This window comes from Parus major, chromosome 1 (genome assembly GCF_001522545.3).
Source record: "Parus major isolate Abel chromosome 1, Parus_major1.1, whole genome shotgun sequence".
NCBI classification, from domain to species: Eukaryota; Metazoa; Chordata; class Aves; order Passeriformes; family Paridae; genus Parus; species Parus major.
This window is the reverse complement of record NC_031768.1, coordinates 103,562,624-103,587,896: the sequence shown is the minus strand read 5'-3', so window position 1 is coordinate 103,587,896 and position 25,273 is coordinate 103,562,624. Positions and strand designations below refer to the sequence as shown.

At 39.0% G+C, this 25,273-nt stretch overlaps 1 protein-coding gene across 3 annotated transcripts in view; it reads right to left on the bottom strand.

The window, feature by feature from the left end:
- Positions 1 to 702: 702 nt before the first annotated feature.
- SAMSN1 (SAM domain, SH3 domain and nuclear localization signals 1) overlaps positions 703 to 25,273 on the bottom strand; it is an 82,422-nt gene continuing 57,851 nt past the window's right edge. For 2 of the 3 annotated variants that reach the window (XM_015640462.3, XM_015640472.2), the window contains 7 exons: positions 18,758 to 18,829; positions 18,012 to 18,167; positions 15,945 to 16,065; positions 14,422 to 14,573; positions 12,170 to 12,376; positions 10,533 to 10,683; positions 703 to 2,084 (listed from right to left, as the gene is read on the bottom strand). In XM_015640462.3, coding sequence (XP_015495948.1) covers positions 1,879 to 2,084; positions 10,533 to 10,683; positions 12,170 to 12,376; positions 14,422 to 14,573; positions 15,945 to 16,065; positions 18,012 to 18,167; positions 18,758 to 18,829 — 1,065 coding nt within the window. In that variant the 3' untranslated portion in view covers positions 703 to 1,878. Of the gene's footprint in view, positions 2,085 to 10,532; positions 10,684 to 12,169; positions 12,377 to 14,421; positions 14,574 to 15,944; positions 16,066 to 18,011; positions 18,168 to 18,757; positions 18,830 to 23,571; positions 23,911 to 25,273 lie in introns of those variants that run through there. The other variant, XM_015640478.2, reaches the window with a different exon arrangement.

Genomic DNA, 25,273 nt, shown 5'->3' with positions numbered 1-25,273 from the left:
CACAAAAGCCAGAAGATAAGCCCCTCTGAGAGGAATTTAAGCTGAATTTAGTCCTTTTCTAACCTGAGGAGATGATAGAAGCCAATTCAAACCCATTATTTCAGAAGTTAAGTCATATTAAGTGATGGCAGTACTGCATGTCATGATACACCACTGGCTGGAAAAGCATCAAGAAACAAATACAGCTGCTTGATACAAGCTCTCACATCCTTCATCCCACCAAGGGTTCTGCATCCCCACCACACCTGGCAGTATGGAGTCATTGCTGCTAAATGCTGACATTAGTTGTTGTTATGAAAAGTTAAAACCAGAAACAAATCATAGTAGCTCCCTTTCTGGTGTATTTTTTTTCTAAACAGAGTCTATTTACTCCAAATCTTTGAAATCTTGTTGATGCAATTTTCAAAATATACAATTTTTATACTACAGCCTTCAAAGCATATTTGTGTATTAGGAGCCTGACAGCCTTGGTCTTTCTAGAAGTCATGAAAGTACAGAAAACACAGTGGGGAAAAGTAAAAGAAAGGGAGAAAACCTTTCCATTTGTTTATGGCTTCTTCAGAAATACTCCTTTTTGGGGTGGAACTTTTTGTGTTTCATCTCTTCTGAAGGTGATTTTCTTTCAAGTTGTTAGCAATATGTGGAAACTTTTTAACATAAATGCAAAATGCCTCAAATTATGAAAATGCTTTGACTAATGACTGAGCAAAAAGTCTCTCTGTTTATTTGATACACAGATTCTTATGCATGCTAAAAATGCTCAGTGGAATTATTGTTTGCTGTGTTAGTCTTAGAAGAGAGCAGTCTTTGAAATGTAATAACCACATTAAAAATCAAGTATTTTTAAAGGGCTTAAACACATGATTCTGTTTATTATTGAAGGAAGAACTCTAAAAGAAGACAGGCAGTTAAAATGTGTATTCCAGTGTGAAATATACTGGGAAAAGACAATAAAATCTCATATGAAAGACAGTCATGTACAATACCCATGTTAGCTCCTGAGTTCTGTATACAAACAAATACTCTATTAATAAACTTCACACCACATACAAATGGCCACATCTTCACAAAACGTTATCATAAAAACATAGCACAGATCCTGATTTATTTTTTTTTTTCCAAGTTTGAATTCTCTGTATAATGCTTGGGACAAATGAGAACATGTGTGAAAAGAACCATAAAAAATTGCCACTGCATAAGCCATTCAGATGGCTCTGTTCTTCCACAAGATAAGGGCCACAGAGAGCTGAATTCACATTTACCCTACAGTTCTTTTATGCCTGCAGGAAAAAGTACAGGAAATGATAGTCTCCTTTAGAGCTCATCTTGGAGAAAAGTGGTGAGAAACAACTTTAATATTAGTGAGAATTGGCTTGGTGCTTTTCAAAGTAGGGTTTGACTATACCCAACTTTTTATTACGATGATATATCAATGAAAATACATTCTGTACACAAATCAGCAAAACACAGCTGAAAATAGACAGTGTGATTAATCCATACGTTTTTAAAATAAATATGTACAATATTTACATTTTGGACAGTTCCAGAAATGAACATCTCCAGATTATGAACCACTACCAAAACCAATTCTCTACTGTTATAGAAAATGCATTCACTGTACAAATATTTATAAATACTTTAGTATAAACTTTTTCAGGGAAATACCTGTGGATTTATTGAAAAGAAAAACACGAGAAATTCTTATTATCAACTAACATTTAGCTATCAAGTGTCCACATATGGAACAGTTTAGAGCATCATGAATCAGAAAAAAAGTAGATTTTCAGTGTTGAGAATATTTTGTTCTGCTTCCGTGCCATCATACTGACAAATGTGATTGTCTTTTCTGAAAACCTGCAGAAAAGCAGCAGGACTGAATCAGTTTGACTCACTGATTGTTATTGACTGCACCATGTCACACAGGGCTTCTGGGTCTGCTTCTTCTTTACCATTATCTGAATTTTCTGATGAGATGTAACAGCCAGAATCTCTTGGACAGTCATTTAACTGTGATTTGTCAAAACTCTGGTGAAGGCTTAAGTTCTGAGTCTCCTGATCACCCTCACATTTCTGCTGTTCTTCAACTAGAAAGAAACAAAAATAAAGAAAAAAATATCAATGCAAGTACCTTGGGAAAGAGCTGAGATGTCAGCATGGCTGATCTTGAAGAACTTTGGAAACAGAGCTGGTAATCTACACATGACTACATCAATATGTTTTGTCCATCAGAAACAGAACCCTCAGCATCAGAGAATTAAAAGTATGATTACACGAGTGTAACAACATCTGAGTTGACATTGAGGTTGGTCTTTTTCCTTCTGGATGTTTCTCAGAGATGAATGCTGGAGGCTTTGGCCTGATGCTTTACACTGATGTCCTTCAGGCTGTGCACAGTGTGTGGTCACCGAGGCCACAGCAGGGATGGAACCTTTCCCCTTCCCCTGCTCACGTATCCCAGAGCAAGATACTGAATTAACCACAGTTATTTCATAACTAACATAAAAAATGCACTTGTTTTCTAACACACTGCACTGTCTAACACACACTGTCTCCTGAGTGCAACCCCCAGCACCTGATGTGCTCTCTGCAGGGACACAGAATGCGCTGGCCTTCTACAAAGACGTGGTAACCAGCTTTTCTAAAGCCCCGAGCTTTTCTGCAGGAGTGGGTGGCTGATGGAAACTTCCTAAGCTTAGCTTGATATCCAGAAGGTTATTTTCCAAAACACAGAAACCTCAGAGGAAGCTGAGATGCTTGATTTCTGCGGCATGGTTTTTGTACACTGTTCCAAAACTAAGTAGACGCAAATTATCTTGCAAATAATTTTCCCCTGTTTAAGCTGCTGTATGACTAATCTGCTCAAATTCAAAAATCTGGAAATCAGTGGCAGTATCAACAGATCTCTCAAGAGAAGCTCAACAAGAGAGGACATGCATGAATATAATGGCTTTATATGTACTGGTTTAAAATTTCCTCTCCCTGTTCTCTGGTTGTGAAGCACATGTTTACTCACAGTAAATTTCTGAACAAAATAAGCTATAAAATATAAATCTTTCCATTTCTTATTTCTTTTCCTTGTGCTGTTATCAACCTCCTGTAGCTGTAGATTTACATCAAACTGTATCTGCCTTTCTGAACAAAGTGTAGGGAACACAACTCAGAGGAAACAGATGGTTTTGCTCCAGACTTTTAGCCCTTCAGTACCTTTTTGCTTTTGCAAAGAAAGTTCCCTTCTGCCACTTGATTTGTTACTCCTTGGTTAAACAGTCAGTTCTGGATCTTTAGTCATATTTAAACTGTCTGAATTCAAGTTCAGGCAGAATGGAAGTTCAAAGATATGAAGGATTAAATGCTGTGTCAAAATCTAAATCTATTTTAGTTCCTTGAATTTTAAAATTTCCCCAAAGAACACCCATACTGACTTTTATTTCAATTGTTGGAAATTATAACGTTTGGTAAAATGGGAAAGACTTTAAATTTGATTTTTTTCCTATCTTGTATTGAATAACACAAAATAAATTAGAAATGAAAGACTGATTTTTTTCACTCTTTTAGAGTGAAATGGAACAGCGGGAGAGTTTCTTTGGAGAACTTTTTTATTGTGTGAGATTTCAATGAGCTTATTTCACAAAGCATTTTGAGCTACTGAGAAACATTTTGAGGAATTGATGGAAGTCCTGTAGATTTGTTTGGCCTGATGGAATCTGCTTAACATCTTCTAGCTTCCAATTGCCTAATAAATTGAAAAACTAAGTTGATTTTTTAAAGAATACAGACTCAGTTATCTTTTCAATGAAGTCTGAGAGTATAGGCATAACCATATGTATTTAGAACAGTAATAACAAAAAAAAATTACTTTAAATATTTTCCAAGGAATAAAAGTTCCACCTTGTTCCCAAATAAATTAATGGTTAATTGCACTTGCATGAAAGAGTACACGTCGAAGCAGATTTAATTGATATCTGTAACTGTTTGATCTCCTTCTCACTTTACAGAACACAGTTTGTCATGTCAAATGTTATCTCTCTCTTTGCAGGGAAAATATTTGATCAGGTAGGGCCCAATTGATTTCTGGCTGAAGTCAGGAAGGAATCACAAAGGCATCACACTGGTGAAGGCACTCCTGCTGCTGTTGGCAGCGACAGAAGGAGTTCAGCACAAACGACAGCGATGCCCCAGCAGTCCTGAGCATCTTCAGCTCCTTGCAGCACCCTCCCACCAGGCAAAGGGAACCAAGTGCAGCACTCAGAGCCCTCCTGCCCTGCTGCCTCCCTCCTAATCCCCTTGGCTGCCTAATGCTGCTTGCTGCCCTTTCATCTGCTCTCCAGCATCATCTGCTGCCCTGGCAAGCACTGACCTAAAAAGTGTTAATCCTGTTTACATTTTCAAGGTCAGAGAGGAGCTTCCATCCACTTTGTTTGTTTTACAATGGAAAGAAGACCCAGTAACCATTGGATTAAAAGGAAAATGTGGTCTCAGTCACTGTATTAGTGCCTTGGAACTGCTTGTCTAGGTAATCCGAGCAGTTCCTATGTGAACAACAGATCCTAATTTATTTTTTTCTTAAATCAATGTCTCTCTAGTGTGTTTCAGGGAAAAATGCACAGACAAGCCTGGAACTGAGATTTTTTGTTTGTTTTGTTGGGGTTTTTTTTTTGTTTTTTTTTGTTTTTTTTTTTTAAATCTGAATTTAGGTCAATTAGGAAAATGAGAATTTTCTGTTTAGAAGATATATGTAAATTTCCTGTAAATCTAGTTGAATTTTCTTACATGAAGAACTGAAAACTGAAAATATTCAGGTGTTTGAGACAATAAAAATGTTACTTTTTTTTTTTGTTCATTCTAATTAGAAAAAGTTGGAAGAACACCCCTCCACCTCCATTTTTATGTAGAAAAGACTGAAAGCAAACTTTGGTGCCTTTTTTTTCTCTTTAAATCAGTTTTAAATATTCTGCAGTAACTACTAAACCACTTGAACAGGATGCTGAGTATCATAAAAATACATAGCATGCAATTTTAGAAGTTGCTTCATGAGAAGAACAAAGCAACTTTTGCTCTTTTTCTTTTTATTCTTTTTACACTTTTGGCTCTTATATTCCTTTTTACTCAAGTCCTTTTTCTAACATGTACATGCTCAAGTTCTACATTAGGAAAGGTAGGTTTGCTGCCTTAATCTTTTGGACATCAGAAGAAAGCCACACTGCACAGAAAACAGGAATTGATAAAATTAAACTGCCTTTAGATGTTGCAGAATCATCAGAAATAACTATCTTATCAACAAATGGAAGTCCTATCATTTTTCTACAGTAAAGCAGTTTCACATAAGATAAATGGCTCTCAGTCACTGTTGTCTATGATATGGCCAGAAGAGCCCAAGATATGCATCATTTTGACACATATATTCCAGTACTCCTTTAGACAGTAGGATTATATTCAGACTTCTGAAAAAAATCTGAGGCCTTTAGCCTTGGTAAGAGATGTGTGATGCATCCCTTATCTTCCTCACTATTTAGACCTTTAAAATGAGGTTTTGTTATTCAATGACTTAGATCTGCACGACACATGCAAGGATAGATTTCTTTTTTCCTTCACCAGCACTTTTCCCCTTTCTAATGAGGTTAAAGTCCCGATTAGGGAAGCACTTTAATCTTGGGTTTAAGGGAATTCAACTCAAGAATGCACAGAGGTCACTCTGACTCCTGTAAACCAGATGAGTGGCAGGAAGCTTGCATTTTGTCTTGGACAAAAAGAAGGTCATTCAAGAGCAAACCAAACTTCATGAGTGTGCCCTCTGAGAGTTTGCCTTTGTGAGTTTTCTCCAGGAGAACTGGGCTAGGGGTACCGTGCTTTGGGCTGAGTCACTCACCTGCTCTCCTGGGACGTGCTGTGGTGCTGTACTGAGCAGCACCTTTCAGTAACTAAAGATTCATAATGACAGAATCACAGGGCACTTGGCACTCTGGAGATCATCTGGTCCAACCCCTGCAGCAGGTGACACAGGAATGTCACCAGGTGGGTTTGGAATGTCTCTGGAAAGGGAGCAGCTGTTCCAGTGCTCTGCCTCCCTTAGTGTAAAGAAGTTCTTCATGCTGAGATGAAACTTCTTGTGTTTTAGTTTGTGGCCATTGCTCCTTGCCCTGACACTGGACCCCACTGAACAAAGGGAGTTTCTGAGAATGAATCCTGACCTCCTTTGAATGTACACAGGCCACGTATCACCTGTACCAGTTAGACCATCTAAGTGTGAAAATGAAATGAGAACTCACAAAGCATCAGTCTCAAAGGATCATCTTGGAGATGTAAAAGGCAGCAATTCTTGGAAAGGATGCAGAGAACATGAACTGGTTTGTGCAACACTTTGGGTATTCAAATGACTAAATATTTTGTGGATGTTTACAGATATGGAACTTAAAATACAGCATTCACTGAAATCAGTGGCATAGCTTTTGTTGGAGGGAAAGGTTACTGAACAGATGTGAGAACTTCTTGGGGTGAAAACAGGAATGAGAAGCTTCTTTTTTAATCTAAAATCTGCAAGCAAACAGATGTACCTAAAAAAAGAAAGGTGAAAAATACTAATGCACATGCAAGGACGAGCTTCCTTGGGAAATGTGGCAATATTATGTTCAGGCCAATGAGTTGTACCACAATACAGAAGGGGAGATTGTCTTTGAGCACTGTTTGACTGACAAGATACTGTGTGATGCCATGTATTGAAAGGGACTGCCCAGTGTAAAATGGAATTCTTGATGCCTGGTTCTCACATAAGGAATGTATCTGAGAACTGAAAGTCTTATCTTTATCTATCCCCTACCTTGCTGTCCAATAATAAATAAAGAATAAACATTATTTGGTATTAATGGTGGAATTTAAATTATGATCTGCACTTAAATATGAAAAGTAAGCTAAGGAAATTGATTTGGGGAGATAAGTGTAAAATATTATCCCCCAAATTGCACACATTCACCTTTTGGGATTTTTCCATAAAATTAACTGCATGCATATATCCAATGAAGTCTATTTTGCCTTTAGCTCAGAATAGCTTTGCACTAGTGTAACCCAGTGGATTTCAGGGATGAACCTCTTGATTTAAATCATCTATGAGAGAAGAGAATCAAGCCTATCTTGCACACACAAAAATATGTGTCCTGGGAAGTGGTCAAGAGAAGAAGTTCTCAACTTCTTTTATTACTTTATTCATTAACCATCCAGCAACTGCTTCACTTTAAAAATAGCATCCTACAAAAGCACAGACATCCATCTCCTGTCTAGAAGCCATCTGGGAGAAGAATGAAAAGCTATTAAGAAATACTTTATGAAAAACCTATTTTTCTTTTTTTTTTCCTCACAGCCATGAATTCATGGAAACCAAGACTTTTGCCCCAAATATATAGGTCTGACCAACTTATAGAAAATATAAAATGATGTCTGAGGAGGGGGAGAAGGTCATGAGGAGCTTACAAATCCTTTCAGTTTCAGGATAGCCTTGCTACGTGAAGTACTTGAAGATGATGAGTTTGGGCCTGGACTCCCAAGAAAAGGGAGAAAGAAGATAGTACAGTAATAGAAAGAAAAATATGTTTTAAAAACTCTCTGTGGTAGCATTTGCTAAATAAAACTTACACTTTTAAATTCATGGTATAAGATGGGTAAAATTTATTTTTTCAAGTTCATTCAGGTCTAAATCAAATGTAAGATTAAAGAAATCACTGCCAAAAATCCTATGTTTTGCATGGATTTAAGTAGCATATAATGTGGAAACTCCTGCTGCAGGTCCTTTGGTTAGAAAACTCAATAAATGTTTATTCTGCAAAATGAATTATACAGCACAAGTATGTGTCATGAAGATATTACTTAGTATAACATACAATAAAAGTCAAGAAAAAGCCAAGGAATGACAAAGAAATTAAAAGCCTTGTAAAAACCTCTGGACATCTCACAAGATCAGATTTCACATTAAAGAAATATGAAATGTTGTTTTACTGCATTTATAGGAGGATCTAGTAAAATGAGTCTAGCTTCCAGCACACTTGGCTGTCTGAGTAATAGCAGTGTCACCAAAACTCAGAAACCCTTGTATTTCAACTCTGGGCCACACCTGACTCCCCATCCATTAATCAAACACGTTCTTCATGGAAGCATGAATGGAATGCAGAGACATGGAATTCTTCCAAGCTCCCTGAGAAAGATGGCCCTAGAACAGTAAATACAGTCTATGGCCTTAGCTTATTTTTTAATAAAGCTTACTTTTAAAAAGTGAACTTTTTACCTGGAAAGTGCTGAAATTCTATCTAGAATTCTCTTGGCCAGTAAACAGGTTACATTGTAGCTGTGGGTAATTATGCAGTTCACTTCTAAGCAATGCACAAAATCAATTTTAATTAAAAAATCATTTATGCTGGACTGAGCCATGCCCATTTAGGAAAAAAAATATATTGACCCAGGAAAGTTCAGTCCAGATGCAGAATTCACTTTCTCAGTAGCACCCAGCTCTTTCAACCCAATTTTCTAATCTGATTGACAGAAGGACAAAGAGGTCAAATGATTTGTACAATGTCAGACTCATGTGGAGCTTATCCCCAAGATCATCTTGACGCCCTGTCTTTTGTTATAACAACTTAACAGATAGCTTCTATCCATTTTGGTCTTTAGTATCCTCCTTTCTGGAACAGGTTGTTCAGTTCTGTTCCCACCAGTCACATGACAAATGCTCTGATCCCTTTGCAACCAGGCAAAGCTTCAAGAATCAAACTAGGACAATATTTACTCATGGCTTACCTTAAAATACACACAAGCCTTACAGAAGTTAACTACACTTAAATGAATGCTTTTAGCTGGCATGACACAAAAAGATGTTTTGGTTTTGGTCCCTGTGAGCATTCATAAATTCTGGGAAAATTATTTGATTGCATTTGAATACTGGAAAGATTTGCTACACCTGTCTTAAGTGCACGTGAAACAAATATTCTTTTAGTCTCTTGAAATAAGACTACAGTGTCGCCCCTGATTCTGAAAGATGGACCACTTTATAAGATTTAATGTTTTTATTCCCAGAGCTGTTACAAGAATTTGTAGACTACCATGCAGATAACATCAGGGATACTGTTTCACCTGGAAAAGTGACTTAACACTATGCTGCCAATGTAGAAAGAACTCAATTTGGATAAAAAAGGTGAATATATTCATTTTCAGTATATGGAACATGTAAGGACCTTGCCAAGCTTGGTTCTTGCACAGGTGCATGTAGATCATTAAGTGTTAAGACACCAGTATCAAAAGCTGCTTGCTCTGCTTTTTTGTTACCCAGCAAATACAAATAGCAAACCACACTCTCACCACTACGGAGTAGTTTGGCACTCGTGTGGTCTGTTACAAACCATTATGTTTCAGTTTGGCTTTCACACTGATGCAGAACTGAAAATTACAATCTAACATTTTTCTTTACTATTTTTCTGGTGTTAAATATGGAAAAACATTCACAATAAAAAGTGCAGAAAGTGTAGCAAGGCTGGTTCCCAAAAAAACACACTATACTCAGTACATACATTTTCAGGTGACTTTCTGGCAGATCCCTGTGATAAAACTGCAAAATGTAACCCTTTTTTTTTCTGGATTTACTCTCTCAATCATTGCTTCTACATAGACAGCCCTTCAAGAGTTCTTTTCAAACCTGTCATCTCACAGAGCTATAGACCAGAAAGAACTTCTAAACCTGGAGGGCAAAGAAAACCTTTCTAATGCCACTCTAATATGTTTGCAAGAGCCTTTCTCTGGAAGCTAAATAAGAACAACTGAATGTACAAATAGGGTTCCAAAAAAAGCCCAAACATTCAGCAAAAAAAAAAAAAAAGGAAAGCTGCCTATATACTGAGGAGATAATAAGTGGATGCTGACAAAAATTGATATTAAACTATCCCAGGAAGACATTGTTTATCCTTCTCTCTCTTTCCTATGCTTCTCAGTTGGAAGTGCACATTTGATGACATGACTGCTCAGCACAGGGGGAGTATGCACAAATATTAAAGAAGAAGAAAACACCTCCTGTTTTCATGTCCAATTAAGTAGATGTTTGGCTGTAGTTTCTGCAAAATTGACATAAATTATATACAATTCAAAGTCAGACTGGAAATACCATGAGAAAAGTTTTTTCCTGTTCTGGATCCTAGCTTTTCTACTCCCCATGAAAGGAACAAGTGAAGAAAACAAAATGGTGATCAATACATGTGCATATACATATCCCATAGGTTCAAATGTTGGGAGCTCACCAGAAGCACAAGTTAGATTAATTTTGAGAGAAGAATGCAAACCAGCTATTAGTGTATATATATATATTTTTAAAATGCTTTCCTACAAAAGAAGCTAATTTGGATAAGGACTTAAGTGTGATGAAGCAAGGGAAGAAAAAGTTTGTAATTACCTGCAGAATGTTGTTCAAAAAATTAAAGAAAATTCTTTACTGGAGCAGTTTGAACTAAGCTCTCTTTTGCTTAAGATACTAGTGCATATATTCTTAACAAATCTTAAACACTTACTGTCATAGTCCTGGAGATTTTCAATTGCTGCTAACAATCTTGCCCTGTCTTCTGGGTTTGAAATATTAAGTTCAATAAGGTGGCTTTCCTGTAGATCCTTTAAGTCCTCTAGAGTTTCATAGCCATTCAGCAGGAGGGTTGAGGCATATTCCTATGAAAGGGAACAAGCAAATTCTCTCATGGAAACCAGCTCTGTGTTTAGTAGAGGAATAGGTACTATCTCACTTTTTGGCCAAGATGAAATGAGCTCCATTCTCCAGTCCAGTTGCCTGACCTTTGTCAGAGGTGGAAAGCAAGAGGGAACAGAGGCAGAGATGCCTGGGAATCCTCCTGGCCACGCCAGCACCTGTGCCTGAGCTCCACAGCACAGTCAGCAGCTAACAGGACCAGGGCAGAGCTTTATTTAACCTGCTGAGTGTCTGGACTGTTGTGGGTCACTCCATGAGTGTCTCCCAGGCTGAGCCCAGGAGGGCTCTGGGGAAAGGAGTGCTCTGCCTTTTCACAGGAGAAACCCTCGATAAGGGGAGAAGCAGAGGGTGCCCTCGTCCCTGCTGTGTCACACAAGGTCCCCCTTGAGCTGTGTGTCATCTCAGTACAAAACTCTGTGCATGCTCCAGGGAAAGGAGTGTTTGCATCAGCAGCAAAGCAATTACCCTTATTAAAAATGTTACTTGTAAATCATGACCTCATTACACTTTGACACTCAGTCAAGATCTAGGGTTGCAGAGAGGGGGAGAGGCGCAACATGAGCATAGTGCAAAAACACTATTGCTCCCTAAAGATTACAAGAAATTGGAAACAGAAATTCTCAGTTTTGGCACTGGAGTCAGACTGCAGCCCTGTCTCTGAGATGTCCACAGCCACACATCTGCTATACTTAGGCACACAACTGCAGTCAGGCTGACCTGACAAGTCTCCAGTGTCCCTCTCTGACTGGAGTCTCCTAGCCCAGCCACAAGATGAGGTAAAATGCAGTTCTATAAACCACTCATGATGCCTTTCCTGGTTTTAAAAATTGAGGGCCAGATATGGTTAAGGGATTAGGGTTTTTTAACCTCAGTATTTTAATAAGGATCCTTATTGGTGCCTCACTTTGCCAAGGTGGAATGCACCGCAATGCACACACGATAGATTGCCTATGTAATTTATAGACCTTATAAATTAGCATATGTGACAAGGATACCCCAATGGGAGGCCTGGATGAATGGTGTGATACTCCCCCATCCATGGGATTTCCCCCTGGATGGTCCAAATCTCCAGTTCACAGGATATGTTCTGGAGAGAGAATCTTGTTTTCCCAAGACAGAGCTTTCCAGCCTCCTATTACGAGGCCTTTAGGATGTTTGGTCTCCTGGCCTGACAGAATACTAAGCTAAGTTATCAGACTTAAGGAGTTACAGTATGCATGCCAAGAGTACTGAGGATACATAGAAGTTATATAAAATGCATATAAAAGAAAAGGCAAAAAATCATCTTGGCATCTTTCATAGATGAAAGACACGAGGTTGCTTTGCTTTGCTTTGCTGACATCAAAACTGCTGAAACCTGCCTTTCTCCTCCTGCCTGTAAATGACATTCAAACCCAAGTGCACAGAAAGGGAACACTTCAAACAGAGATGGGAAATGCCTTGGCTGACCTGCAGGTGGACACATTCCAGGAGCTCTTGCAATGTTTTAGGCTTGGTCCTTTTCTTTCCTCTGTGTGGGTTTATCTTTCTGGGTGCAGCTTCTTCTTCCAAGATAATATCCACGTAAATGAACTTGAAATTTCCTACTTTGTTGTTCAGCATGCCTGTCCATATGCCCATGGGAGTTTTGCAGATGATATCGATGATGTCTCCTTTCTAGAACAACAAAAAAAGCACACCACTGCTTACACCTCTGGTTTGTTATATGTAGCTTTTCCTCTATAGACAAAAAACAGCTCTAGTCAGTGCAAAGTAACTTTTTTTAATTGCCTAGATTTAGTGCCTTTGCTTTTATAAAATCCCAGGAAAACAATTACAGAAAGTGGAGCTAGTCCTTATCTCCAAACCTTTGTGAAGGAGAGGTGAGCATAAGCAGCCCCTCTCACTATTTTTGTGCTCCACTTGGTCCCTGAAAAGGGATAGGGTTGCATCAGCAATTAACTTTAGTCATGGGCAGTGGGCACAGTTTTGGCAAAAAGCAAGGGATTACTGTAAGGTTATTTTCAAAATATGTGCCATAGCATTTACAGAATAATCTTATTATCTAACCTCTCAAGTGTCTTCAAAACCAGATAGCTGATCTATGTGAAAGGTGGACTCCTACCTATTTTACAGTAAAAAAAATACTAGCTACATTTCTCAAAGATAATAAAGAACATTTAACTCATCAAACATGAGTGCTTAAAAGGGTGACAACACAGCTATTTCAAGAGGGCTTTTTGGTAAAGGTTTTCACAGCCACACTGTGGTAACCAAGGTCTCAGCTCAGGAAAACGATCGTTCTGAGTAATCCCAACAGTAAAAAGGCTCTCACAAAGTCATGCACCCTACACAACTTACTCCCAAGGACCTCAAAAATGAGCCCTATCTTCTTGGCACCTATCACAGAAAAATGTTGAAAGCCTTTGATGAGTTATCCAACGAATGCCAACTTCATTTGGGATTCTGTTACAAAGTTAAAAATCAAACTGTTTGTTAAGATGTGTCCACAGTTCCAAGACTTACATCTTTTCTGGTCTGGTCAAGGAATAGGGAGTCAAGTGGTCACCCTTGTTTTGGTACAAACCCAAGTACAAAATTGACTGTGAGCTGGTGACCTGCTGGTGACCTGCTTTATGTAGAACATGGGGCTCAGAGCTGTGAGCACATTTGAAATGGAAACTAAACAAACATTTATTTAAAGGTCACATAATAAGCACATGTTATTCTACAAACTCATGCAAGCTCAGGAACTTCAGATGTGGATGAAGTGGCTCCAAGCCAAGCTGCAGATGCACTTTAAATTCAGATTCAAGATACTGAAATTTTGTGTGATAAATAATTAGGATTTCAACCCTAAGTATTAGTGTATAATTCCAAAATACAACACCCTAAACACCCTAGTGATTAAAAAAGAAACCTATGTGAGACAGCAGATATTTGCCATTTCATGATCAGTTAAATAGTTTAAACTGTTGAACTGTATTAAAAGAAATGAGCTAGATGTGGGTGGAAGTGGAGGGCAAGTGCTGAAGAATACAAGTACCAGCAGAGCAACAGTTGTCATGTAGAGAGGAGGAGAGGAGGAGAGGGATTCTGTGTGAGATACAGGATTTGGCAAAAAGAAGAAGCTGTAAAGAAGAAAAGAATCTGAAGGGCTGGGGTTTTTTTGTAACGTTCAACTGGGCCCCCCTTTGTTGCTCTTCTTCCTCACTCACACATCCCAGATACCCCTTGCCATCTCTGGGCTGAAGAACATTCACAGTTCAAACTTTGGCTTAAAGAAATGTTTAATGGAAAGGAAAACTGTTTTTATTAAAGACAATGGGTGCCACTGAGCTCTGGATATATCCCAGCTGTGACTAGGAAAGCTTGGAAGACAACTTCATATCCCATGAGACTTTACTCTTTCTTACTCCAGACCATGTATGTGGTAAGCAGCATGTATTTTACTCTGAGGAAAGCTGGGGTATGTGGGGAGATACCATTGTGAGGTTCTTACCTGGAATCTGTGCCTTAAAAAGCCTTTAGCAGTGCTTGGTTTTGCAGCCTTGTCTGAACTGAGCCCTTACAGAAGCATTGCAAAACCAGATCAGCCTTGCTTTTAGAGATTTCCACATGCTTAAGCAGTTACAAATTAATTATTAAATGTATTATTTACACCTAAAAATTGTTCCCCCAGGCATTGTTAGTGGGAAAGGAGGAATCCTGGTGGTTCTTACCTTGATTTTCAGCGAGTCAGTGTCATAGGGACTCGGTGTGAAGTCGGTGTGGACTTTGGCTCGGCCGCAGAAGGGCCCGTTGTACGGCACCTCGTCGTCAAAGCGCAGGCTGTCCCTGTTGCTCGTGCCATCGGAGCAGCTGGTCACCCCACCTGGGAGAGAGACAGCTTGAGACACCCCTGCACCAATGCCCAGACATGCAACTCTGCAAGCAGCCCCAAGGAAAGAGTTCCAAACCACAGAAACACAGACAGAGGGTATTCTGTGTGGGTTTGACAAGTTCCAGGATAACTACATTCAATGAAAATCATGCTGTAAGAGACAGAAGAAAATGGGTAGGAGATCTTTCATTAATATCTTCCCTAAAGTAATCTTTTTCTGGTGATGATACTAATAGACTACACATTTTATTTACAGACTTTTTGAAATATTACCTCTGCAGATTAATAAAATGTACCCTAAAAGTGCAATTTAGGGAATTAATTCTGCTGAACTTCTCCTGTTTATTCAGAGAAATGAAAACAAGTACTGTAGAAGTTATTTTATTTCATTCCAGAGCTAGCTGAAACATCAAAGGAACCTGCATTGCAGAGGGAAATTTTAATCTTATCAACATTTCTGCCTGTCATTTTATCCAAGCTGAGCAATAAAATAGCAGAGTAATTCAAGCAAATTTGAGCAAGCTCTGCAGTATCCCATCCAAATATGTTTTTAGATAAGAGCAGCGGTGTGTTGGAAGTAAACTCCCATATACGATTTTCACAAATCACATCACAGAAAATGATCATAAAAAGGGTTTTGTTCGAGGTGATTGCTTAAGTGCACAGTTCCATCTCAGGGCCAGATTAACTCTAAGTGCAAATGGTCTGGACTGCAGCTCCAGTCTGCACTCAGGGCTCGGGCGGTGGCTGCAGGGTGGCACAGCAGTGTCACCAGGGATAGCGGTGGCCTGCACCCAGCAAATATCCACAGCAGAGCAACTCAGAGAGAGGTGGAGGCACATTTCTCATCAGGCATCCTCTGCCCTCCAACTGAGACTACCCTGGTGGGGAGGGTTTTCAGGTGGGCTGTGTCTCTGCATCATGTCCCAAAGCTGCCAGGCCAGACCCACACCCCACACATCTCAGAGAGATTTTGTCTGCCTCATCTCCAGGGCAAAGGATGAGCTCACAGCCAGTATGCCAGGAGAGGATGCTTGTGTGGCTTCACCCAGTGATTGCAAACCCAGCATCATGGCAGTGATAACCCCACAAAAATTTATGGTATATATATACCAGCAATATGCCCTATAATTCATGTCTCTTTTTCTTCAGTTAGCATTTCCACTCTTAAAAACACTCAACTTATTTCTGGATAGATGTTTACCTACCCCAGCTGCTACCCATTTAACCAAATTACACTTTTGTCTGCCAGAATGAAGAGCTCTCTACCATCACATTTTTGATCACCAGCTCTGATTCCACAGACATAAGCAATAACTATATTGATCCAGTGAACAAGAAGTATAGGTGTCTTGTACTTACTTGATGAGCTCTGGCCACTGTTCAAACTATAAAGACTTTCCAAAGAGTCACTGGTTTTTAGGGAGGCCTTCTCAGTGTGTGTTCCACCACCAGGATCACTGTCATCTTTCCCCTCTTCATTCTTTAACACAAAAATCAAATGTTAACTCCCAAGAAATGTATTTTGGAGAAATATTTTTTTGTCTGTTTTAAAGCATCATTGGAGATTAGCTCATCATTGCAGTTTATTAAGAACTCTTTTGTGAGAGTAAGCATTTTAGAACTTTGCCTGGTACTAACCATGCCCAACCATCACCCCTAGTATTTTATGATCCTGGAGAAATTCCCTGTCTTGTTTCTGTCCCACTCACTTCATCCCATCCCTGCTCAAATAGCTAAGATAGGAAGACTGCAATATACCATGGCAGAGCTGAAAGCTTGTAATGGGAAATTTGTAGGCAGCCTGATAAGATTTTGTCTGCTTGTCTCAGAGAGGGCAATACAAAGCTCAGTTCTGAAAGCAGGTGGTGAAGAGCTGGCTGACACAGCTGTGCTTTGCACTGAGCTTCTGAAGATGGTGGTTACTTGGTGGCAGGCTGGGGACAGCTTGCACACATGTAGGGCACTGGTGTGTTCTAGCACCGTGCTCACCACACTGCCCAACGTTCACCCTGTCCTCAAAATCCAGTGCATTTCAGAATTAAAAGGTACATGTTTCTCTCACAAAGTCTAATGGTGCATGAAATTGGCCCCTTGAGTTTATACCAATAAATCACACCTCAGGAATCCCAGCCTGCTCAAAACAGTAAGATCCATATTGCAGTCACAGTTAAGTTAGAGAGGATGTAACAGATACATGAAATAGGGATGATCTTTCAAAGCAAGAGATTTTTCAGCAGAATTCATCATGTTGCCACTGCATATGATATCCTGATGCAACTGAAACTTCTTTCAGCACATTGTATTTGGAAAAAAATTAGTTATTCACCAGTAAGATGATGAAGCAAAGGTGACAGTGCAAGTGTGAAGTAGAGACCCATATAGATACATATCAGACACTGAAATGAAGAACTACACTGGTTTTTAACAACAACAGTGCTTGTTACACCAGCCAGCAGAATAACAGATTAATCAGGAGGTTGATATTGATTGTCATCATCTCCTGCAGGAATGAAGATCATGCTACATGTGTGTTCAGCCAGATAATCCATTGAATTTCTGTCATGGAAGTTGCTGCTTTAAATGTGCAGAAAGGAAATATAAAAATATAATACAAAGATCATGGATTGCATTTAAAAAAAAAAATAAAAAAGAAAACTAATGAAATACAGACCTTTGTCTTAGTCCTCCAAAAACTATTCAAGGCTATCCTGTGAAAATTATTTTCTATTTGTGAGGTTCCTCATTTGACATGTGAGATAGGATGCTAGATAGGATCTAGCTAGAGCTAGGTTTTTTTAGGATTGTTAAGTGCGACAAGTTTTTTTCTTTATGTTTTGAAATTTTGGAACCTGCTGTACAAAGTACTGAGAAAACAGGATTTTCAGTATGTGCAGGATATGTTTTTTATGTTTAATAAAGATAGTTTCACTAAGATTAGATAAGGTAGAAGGAGATAAGGCATATGACTTGGAATTCTCTAGGATGCTGGCTGACCTTTACAAAATGGGCTTCAGAAATAATTATTGTATTGTGAGATGAATTCTTCTAATGAGGCTTTTTGTACAAACTGAGCATCAGACTGATGATGGGGTGCAGCCAATACTCCCCTGTGTCCACATGAGGAGGTTTTCTTGTGCTCATACACACATGCTCATACAAATGTTCCTTGATGAAAAAGCAAAATTAAATGATGTGAAACTCTTATGACTCTCCTGGGCCCTTACTATGTGATTTGTGTGTACACTAAAATGGACATGAAAGAACAGGTACATACCAAAAGCTGGCTTAATTCAGTATGTGTTGTTATCCTGGTTTTATGATTTGTCACAACTGAGGACAGTTGAATCATGAACAGAAAAAAATGCACATAATATTTTTACTTCAAATGTATTTCCAACAAACACAAGGCTCTTAGGCTGTATTTACCATCTCCTCAGACAGTGCCTTGATGTATTTTTTACCCATCTTTTTCTTCATGGTAAGTGAAATGGCTCTCATCTTCTTACTCAGACTTCCTCCATTGTTTGCTGCTTTGATTTGCATTGCTTCCCCAATGTCACTTATAGTCTCCAGCTCAGATGTCTGTTTTGAAATCAAAAAGTAAGCAATTACTCACCACGAAAATAAATGCAGTATACTGAATCAGGAATTACCAGGAAATATTTAGGACACTAACAGAGTTAGCATGACAAAGTTCAGTCATAGCCATTTTCCTTGGAAACTGTGTACCTAAACAGGTTTGCAGCACAATACTCTATGCATGAATGACAGAAAGAAAATATATTTTATGGTAAGTAATGTTATTTCCCATTATTTATTGACCCTAATATCAATCAGAATTGAGGGAATTTTTGCAGAGGTCTTGAAAACTAAAGTGAGACATCTGTGAATTACTTGTACAGTGCTGGTTACTTTGGACATTCATCAATGTGAAGTGCACTTTTTAATTTTTAATTTATTTTTTTTTTATTGTTTCTATTTTCACATCAAAGTGCCAAAGTTTAGGTGTGATTCTCTTGTTTGTTTTGTCAAGGCCTCAATCACTCAGACTGATGCAGGTATTCAAGCAAAGTTCTCACCACTGTAAAATTTACACCATGGCTTCCCAATGGTTTTGCATAACTGTCATGGGAAAAAGAACTGCAGAAATTTAAGGTTTGTGTTCTACAGACCTCAGCTGAATCATCTGCCTTTGATATTGAGTGATGCCTGAAACGATCAAAGCTTCCAAAGCTGCTTGTGCGCTGTAAAAGAAGAGAAGACAAACCTTGACTCACTGGTGTTGTTTTGCTTTGTTCTGTTACAAAGACTTAAATAAAACTGTCAAGCCACCTGTTGGTGTTAAAAATCCCTCCCATATCAGTGGACCATGAACTGCTACATCCAGCTAGAAACAAAATACGAGGTGACTGTAGGGGAAAAAAATTGTGACTGTAGAGGCAGAAGTAGAAAAATAAGGAAGAGAAACAATACTGCGTCAAATACTAATTAGGTAATGGATATGATTATGAGTTCTTCTACATCTGTTTCACATTACTTATGTATGTAAATAACCATGCATTATTTGCTGGTAAAAAAGACTTGTTTATGAGTTTCAAAGTAAAAAAAGGTGTTTTCATAAATATGATACTAGTAATAGGTTTGGTTTTGGTGGTGTAAATTGTGGCAATTTATACAATGCATTTTTGCAGCTGGGGAGACAATTTAAGGTTCTTTCCCATCAGGAATGAGCAAGGACTGCTGAGGATTATGAATATATCTTGTCCAAAATGCACACATGAGGGAGTCACAGAATCATCAGATAAGCCTTATGCTTTTCTTCCAAATTAAAAATTCTGTTTTTTTAAACATAAGTGGGTACAATTTTCTGCCATGCCACAGCTTCATTTGGCTTAACAAAGCTGCATTACCTGAGCTGTGCATTAAGAGACAGTGAATGGATTGCCCTGACTTCCTTCTAGTCTTTACTCTTTCTGCATGTGGATAAATGACATGGAAAGGTGGGAAGTGGCAGAGCAGATTTTGAAGAGTGGGGTCCTGCAGAAATACCTGTCAGACATGCCCAGGCAGAGCTGCCTGACACTGCACTACCCACGTTGGCAAAATGCATAAAACTGGCATTAATGACAAGTCAGGAGTCCCTTTAAATGTGGACCTAGAAACAAGAATTTGGACATCTATCCACTCTACAACGTCTTTAAGAGCTTGTTTTTATGTCTTCACCAATACTCACAGATAAATCTAGAATGAATTGGGGTTTTTTGAGTATTTCCTTCTTCCATACTAAATGAAAGTTTTTAATGAATTATGAGAGTTCTTGAGGAGGGTTCACTATTATATATGAGGCAATATAATCTCAGACTATTTTCAAGTATTCAAAATCCCCTCTGGAGATAAAAAAACACTGAACTAAAATAGCAAATCACAAAATAAATACATTCTGTCTGATTTAATAATTGATTTCAGGGTATCTGGGTTACAGCTTTTCCTGTACTTATTCATCCTTTTGCCTTGCCCATGTGATTTCAGCCAAACTAGTTCCTTGTTCCATTGCTTTCTTCCCCCACCCCCAGCCACATGAGTCATATTTTCATCTCCCCCAGGTTTCTAAAGCACCCACTGTGCACTCTTCACCTGGCATCTCCAGCTCCCTGCTTCTGCTGTCAATCCAGGAACTTCACAAGCCTCAAAAGGCTTGTGAGCTCCCAACTTTCCTATTACAGAGTTCCAATCTTCTCCAGCAGACAAGAATTGTCACGAGGCAGCCTCAGAAGCAACAGAGGTAGAATCTCCTTTGGGCAACACAAGTGGAGGAGCAAAGGACTGGTTTGGGAGCTTTGCCTGCCTTTCAGACATACTTGATGCTGGCATGGACCTGCTTCCAGAGAAGTTAAGGAGAAATCCCTCCTTGATGCATTTCCCTGCTTTCCCAATCTTATTCATTAACCAGTTCTGCCATCTCCCTCAAAAAATGAATGTGGACATAGCGGTGGGAGCCTGAGCAGATTCAGATGGAACAGAAAAGTCTACCCATATTTTGGGTCCATATTCTAAGCAGTGTAGCTTAAAAGAATAATAACACCCTCTTTTTTCCCCCCCCTATCTTTCTGGGCACATCTAAACTGGAAAATATTTCCAGCCAAAGGTTATTTGAAGAAACTGACCCATGTTTGTGAATATTTTTGGACAACTATAATGACATTTACTATTCACTGAGGAAAAAAAAAAAAAAAAGACAAAAATCATACAGCTCCTCTTAATTGATTGTAAAATCTCTGTTGTCTAAAGATTGTGGTTTATTTGTTTGTTTTTACATTGTGAACTTGAAAATGACAATTTGAATTGTACATTTAATTTTATCTAAAATTCTCATGAAGAGCTTTGCTATGAAGTAGATGAAGAACATCCTGTGACAAGGGGTTAGCTCAACAGTATGATATAAAAACACAGCCCAGAGGATTATGGTTCTATTAGACAGGATTAACACCTTTCACTAGCTTGTCAACCCAGCCAAATGTGCCCTGCAGCACAGAGAGGGAGGGAGAAGGGAGCCTGGGATTCACAGCAATTCCGGGAAGGGAAAGTATAAAATTGTCTCAGCAATCTCTAAACATACACTGACCTTTCTGTTGCATTCCAACACTTCAATATGTCTAGTAGGAATAAGTGTATATTAAAGTGCAGATGTGCTGGAAATAGTTTAAAAGGAACAAGAGGGAAAACATTGTTTAGTGTTGGTCTTACCTATAAACAGCTTGAGCACAGGGAAATCAGTTATTCTTTTTTGACCCTCCAAACAACCTTATATTCAGCATGTGCAGGAGCCTTGGGCGATTTGGTAGTGTACTTCAATGTTGCTTCATCCTCATTAAATATTAATAAGGGTTACAGGATGATTTCCACTGTTCTAGATAATGGTCTTGCTGCACTGGAGAGCAGTGAATAGGGCTGCTTCAGCACTTCTCTATACTAACTTTTTCCATTAAGTAATCAATAGGCACCACCTTTTAAAAATGTATCCAACCCCATTATACTGATAATGAAAAGCAGATTTAGGAGCTCCTGGCTGCAAAGGGAATGGGACTATTACTTTCAGTAGTGTCAGTCACTGCATTAGTGTCAGGGAACACCTACTTTGTGAAGATATGGACAGGCCTTATTTCCAGGTGAAGGGAAGCTTTTAAAGTAAATGCAAAGCTACTAAGAGAAAATAAGCTATTGACTTCTGATACCAGGATTCAGCATCCTATAAAGTTAAGTGGTTTTTCTGGCTCAATTCATGCAAGAGCTACCCAGGGATATGTTAAGCAAATACAAATTTGCTCACTAAAATCTAATGGAGGCATGGGCAGAGGGAGAAACAACAGTGTTTTCCCACACAAGTACTGATCAAATAATTTCTATAAATCAACACATTAAATTTCATCTCTTCACATTCAGTATTCCAAACTAACATAATAGAAAACATCAAAGATACTTTTAAGTATTTGAAAACCTTCTTCCATCTTCTCCTATATCATTTATTCCCTGAAATCCAGGAACTTTAAATAATACTTTTAAAGGCATAAGTGCTATGTAATTGTTGTTTATTTTAGTTTGGACAGTCTGCAGTTGATTGTCTGGTTTGTCTGTAAATAGCCTATCATTTTTCCTAGAAAATAATATGGTATGGTATGCAAATAGTAAGACAACAACAAGTTCTGCAATCCATCTCTTTCTGTTTTAAAACATCCTTCCCTTGTAGGGCATATCATAGGAGAAGTTCTTGTCTGTGACAAACTAGTCAGAGCTTCCCTGTGTCTAAAAACAACCTTTGAGCCCAAACTGACTGCAGTTATCCTGATAAATAATCATTATGAGAGATATTTATCCCATATTTTTCTTCGGACAATTCACACTGCTCAGCAATCTGGTTGCCTGCTGTCAGAAATTCTGGCCCATTATATTTTGCTTCAAGTCCTATTCCAAATATCTTTTAAGTCCCTCGTGTCAATGGCTTTGTTCTGACCCTCTCACACAAGTAAATCTCTTCAAATTACTCCATGCATTTTAATTTTTAGTTTCCATTCATCCTTAGACTACCCAAACCATGTAAGCTGTATAGGGGCAAATGTGGACACTAGAAGTGATAAAAAGGGAGCTCAGCATGTTGCTCAATTTCCTTGCCTGCCACAGACACTTGTCTTCTTCCCTCTTTTTTGAAAGCAGACACAGCAGCCCTCAAGAGAACAGCCTGTTCTTGCTGCTCTGATTGATGGAGATAAGTGGAGATCAGGATTTGATTCATTTGTTCTATTCTCTGATGGTTCTAGTCCCTTCAGAAGGAGGAGACCACTCTGAGAATAAAAGTTACCAAGTAGGGATGAATATTTCTACTCTGCTAGCTTATCTTCTTGCATAGATAATCAAAAGAATTGTCTCATACTTTCCCAGATGGTAAGATAGCAATTTATAACTTTTTGGATGTTCTGTGGAACAAAACCCCACAAACTAAACACCACCAAAAAAAAGTCACTTTTGTATAAAGAATGAGAATTTGCATAAGAGATTAAGCAACAACAAAAGAGAAAACACCATGACCTCTCTACCACTGGGAATTTTTCCCTATTTACACATTAGTTACACATACAGAACTTCTGACCACTAACCAACACATTAATATAACTTTATAGCCCACATGAAACATGGCCTAAACCTTGCACTTCACCAGTCAAAAGCAATAAAAAAGATACAGCTTGTTCCTGCTAACTCAAATAGAGCAATCTACTGAAATGGCATTTTTAACTGGCTTAAAAATGACTCTATAAAAGGCTGGTTGTTATCATGGCCTGGTGCTCAGTAGCTGCATGGAGGTGGGGGAGAGAGGGGAGCAAAGTGGACTTTGAACAGAACTGCCACCATGAAGCCTCAGACCAAAGACCCTAATTTTAACAGTGGAAAAGGACTGGAAAAGCAAAGCTGAATTAAGAAATTGAGGTAATCATACCTAACACGCCTCCAGGTGAACAAACTGCACTCTCCAAAGTAAACACCGAGCAGCTGTTTTATCAGTGCCTCTAACTGGTACCAGCCTCTCAAGCCTGCATCCCTGCTGACACGAGGCAGGTAGTTCCCAATATCCCAGTCAGAGTCACCACTGGAAGCCCAGTCTCCAGTGCCTCCCAGGGACACCTTGCCCTGGACAGTCTGGGGCAGCTGAGAGCAAGGGCAGAGCTGCTGTTCCTGAAGTTAAACCAGGGTGGGATTGTTTGCAAGGTCTGTAAGTCTTCCTCTGGAAGGGACAGCCATGTAGGACATCTGAGCAAAGAGGCAGCTTAGTCTGGCAAAAAATGTGCTGTGTTGATTAAACAACTTTGTCAGGGACTAAATAAGGAAGCAATTTAGGAAACGCCAGTCTTAACACTCGGAAAGTCTTGTGCAAGTGAGAATTGCAAAATGTTGGGGGGGGAAGGGATCTGACTGCACTTTCTTTAAATGCACGTGGACTCTGAATTTTGAGCACCATCATTCCTGCCCAGCTGCTACAGATTACTCTCACTTCCCAGTGAGAAAAGTCATTCCAAGTGCTCTTCTGGCAGTCTGTCCAATTCTGGGAGTGTGCACAGAGGTATTTGCTATAATTATGTAATTAAGACTTTATTATTTATATGACATTTAATTAAAAGTGACTTTCAGTGGCACACAAAACCATGAAAAGAAAATGACTTTAAAAGAAGGTTAAGGATGTGTGACAAACTCAGAGGAGCTTTGAAAATGACATTTAAAGATTTGGCGTGATGTGCACTTCCACCTTCCTGCTATCCTTTTTTTACCCTTCATTTACACATGGGCAGAAACACTGAGGGATGAGCCTTGAAATCCACTCTCCACAAAACCATCCCTGCAGCAGAGGGGAGCTCTGCCTGAGTAAAGGCTGGTTAAACACTATGTAAGCATTGCAGGCTTTGATCTTTAATCCCTTAAATACCAACATCTTTCCTCTCCTGAAACTTCCTCCTCTTCAAACCAACTGAGTTCACAGATGAATTCTCACATTTTAAAACCAAATCACCTAGCAGCTTCAATTAAAGTCCTTTCCCTGCTTACTTATACAGCATGATTTTAATAATGCTGTGTGTTATCTAGGTCCTGACCTTGCAGGGTTTTGCTGGATTTCCTGTGTGAGAGAAATTACTCACAAGCATGTTTGCTTAAGTGAAGACAAAAATACATATGCCCAAAGAGGAGATGAGAGGAATCCAGCCCCAAAGGTTCAGTTTTACAGAGACCCCTTTGCCTGGCCAGCATACCCACAAGTGGAGCAACCAGCGTGCTGTGGCAGAGGAGGTGGGAATGTGGCTGTTCTCTGGAAGGCATTCCTTCAAAGGACCTTCCAGATAAAAACAAGATTAAAAAAAATAACCTCTAAGTCAGGTCAAGTCTGACCGTCCCAAAAGCTTGTTTGCTCTTTTTCTGAAGAGTAAGCAAACTTCAGAAAGCCCTTACATGAGTTTTACTGCCCTACTGCAGTCTTACCCTTGACAACAGGTAATGACCAACAATAAGCTAATTCTAAGAAACTTGGTGGAGGGGGGAAAAGAGAGAGTTAGTTTTTATTACTTTTAAATGAGTGTTTGATACATCATCTTGGTTCCCCTGATTAATGTTCGCAGCAAACTCAGCCATTGGAGTTGTAATGTTTCTGCAAG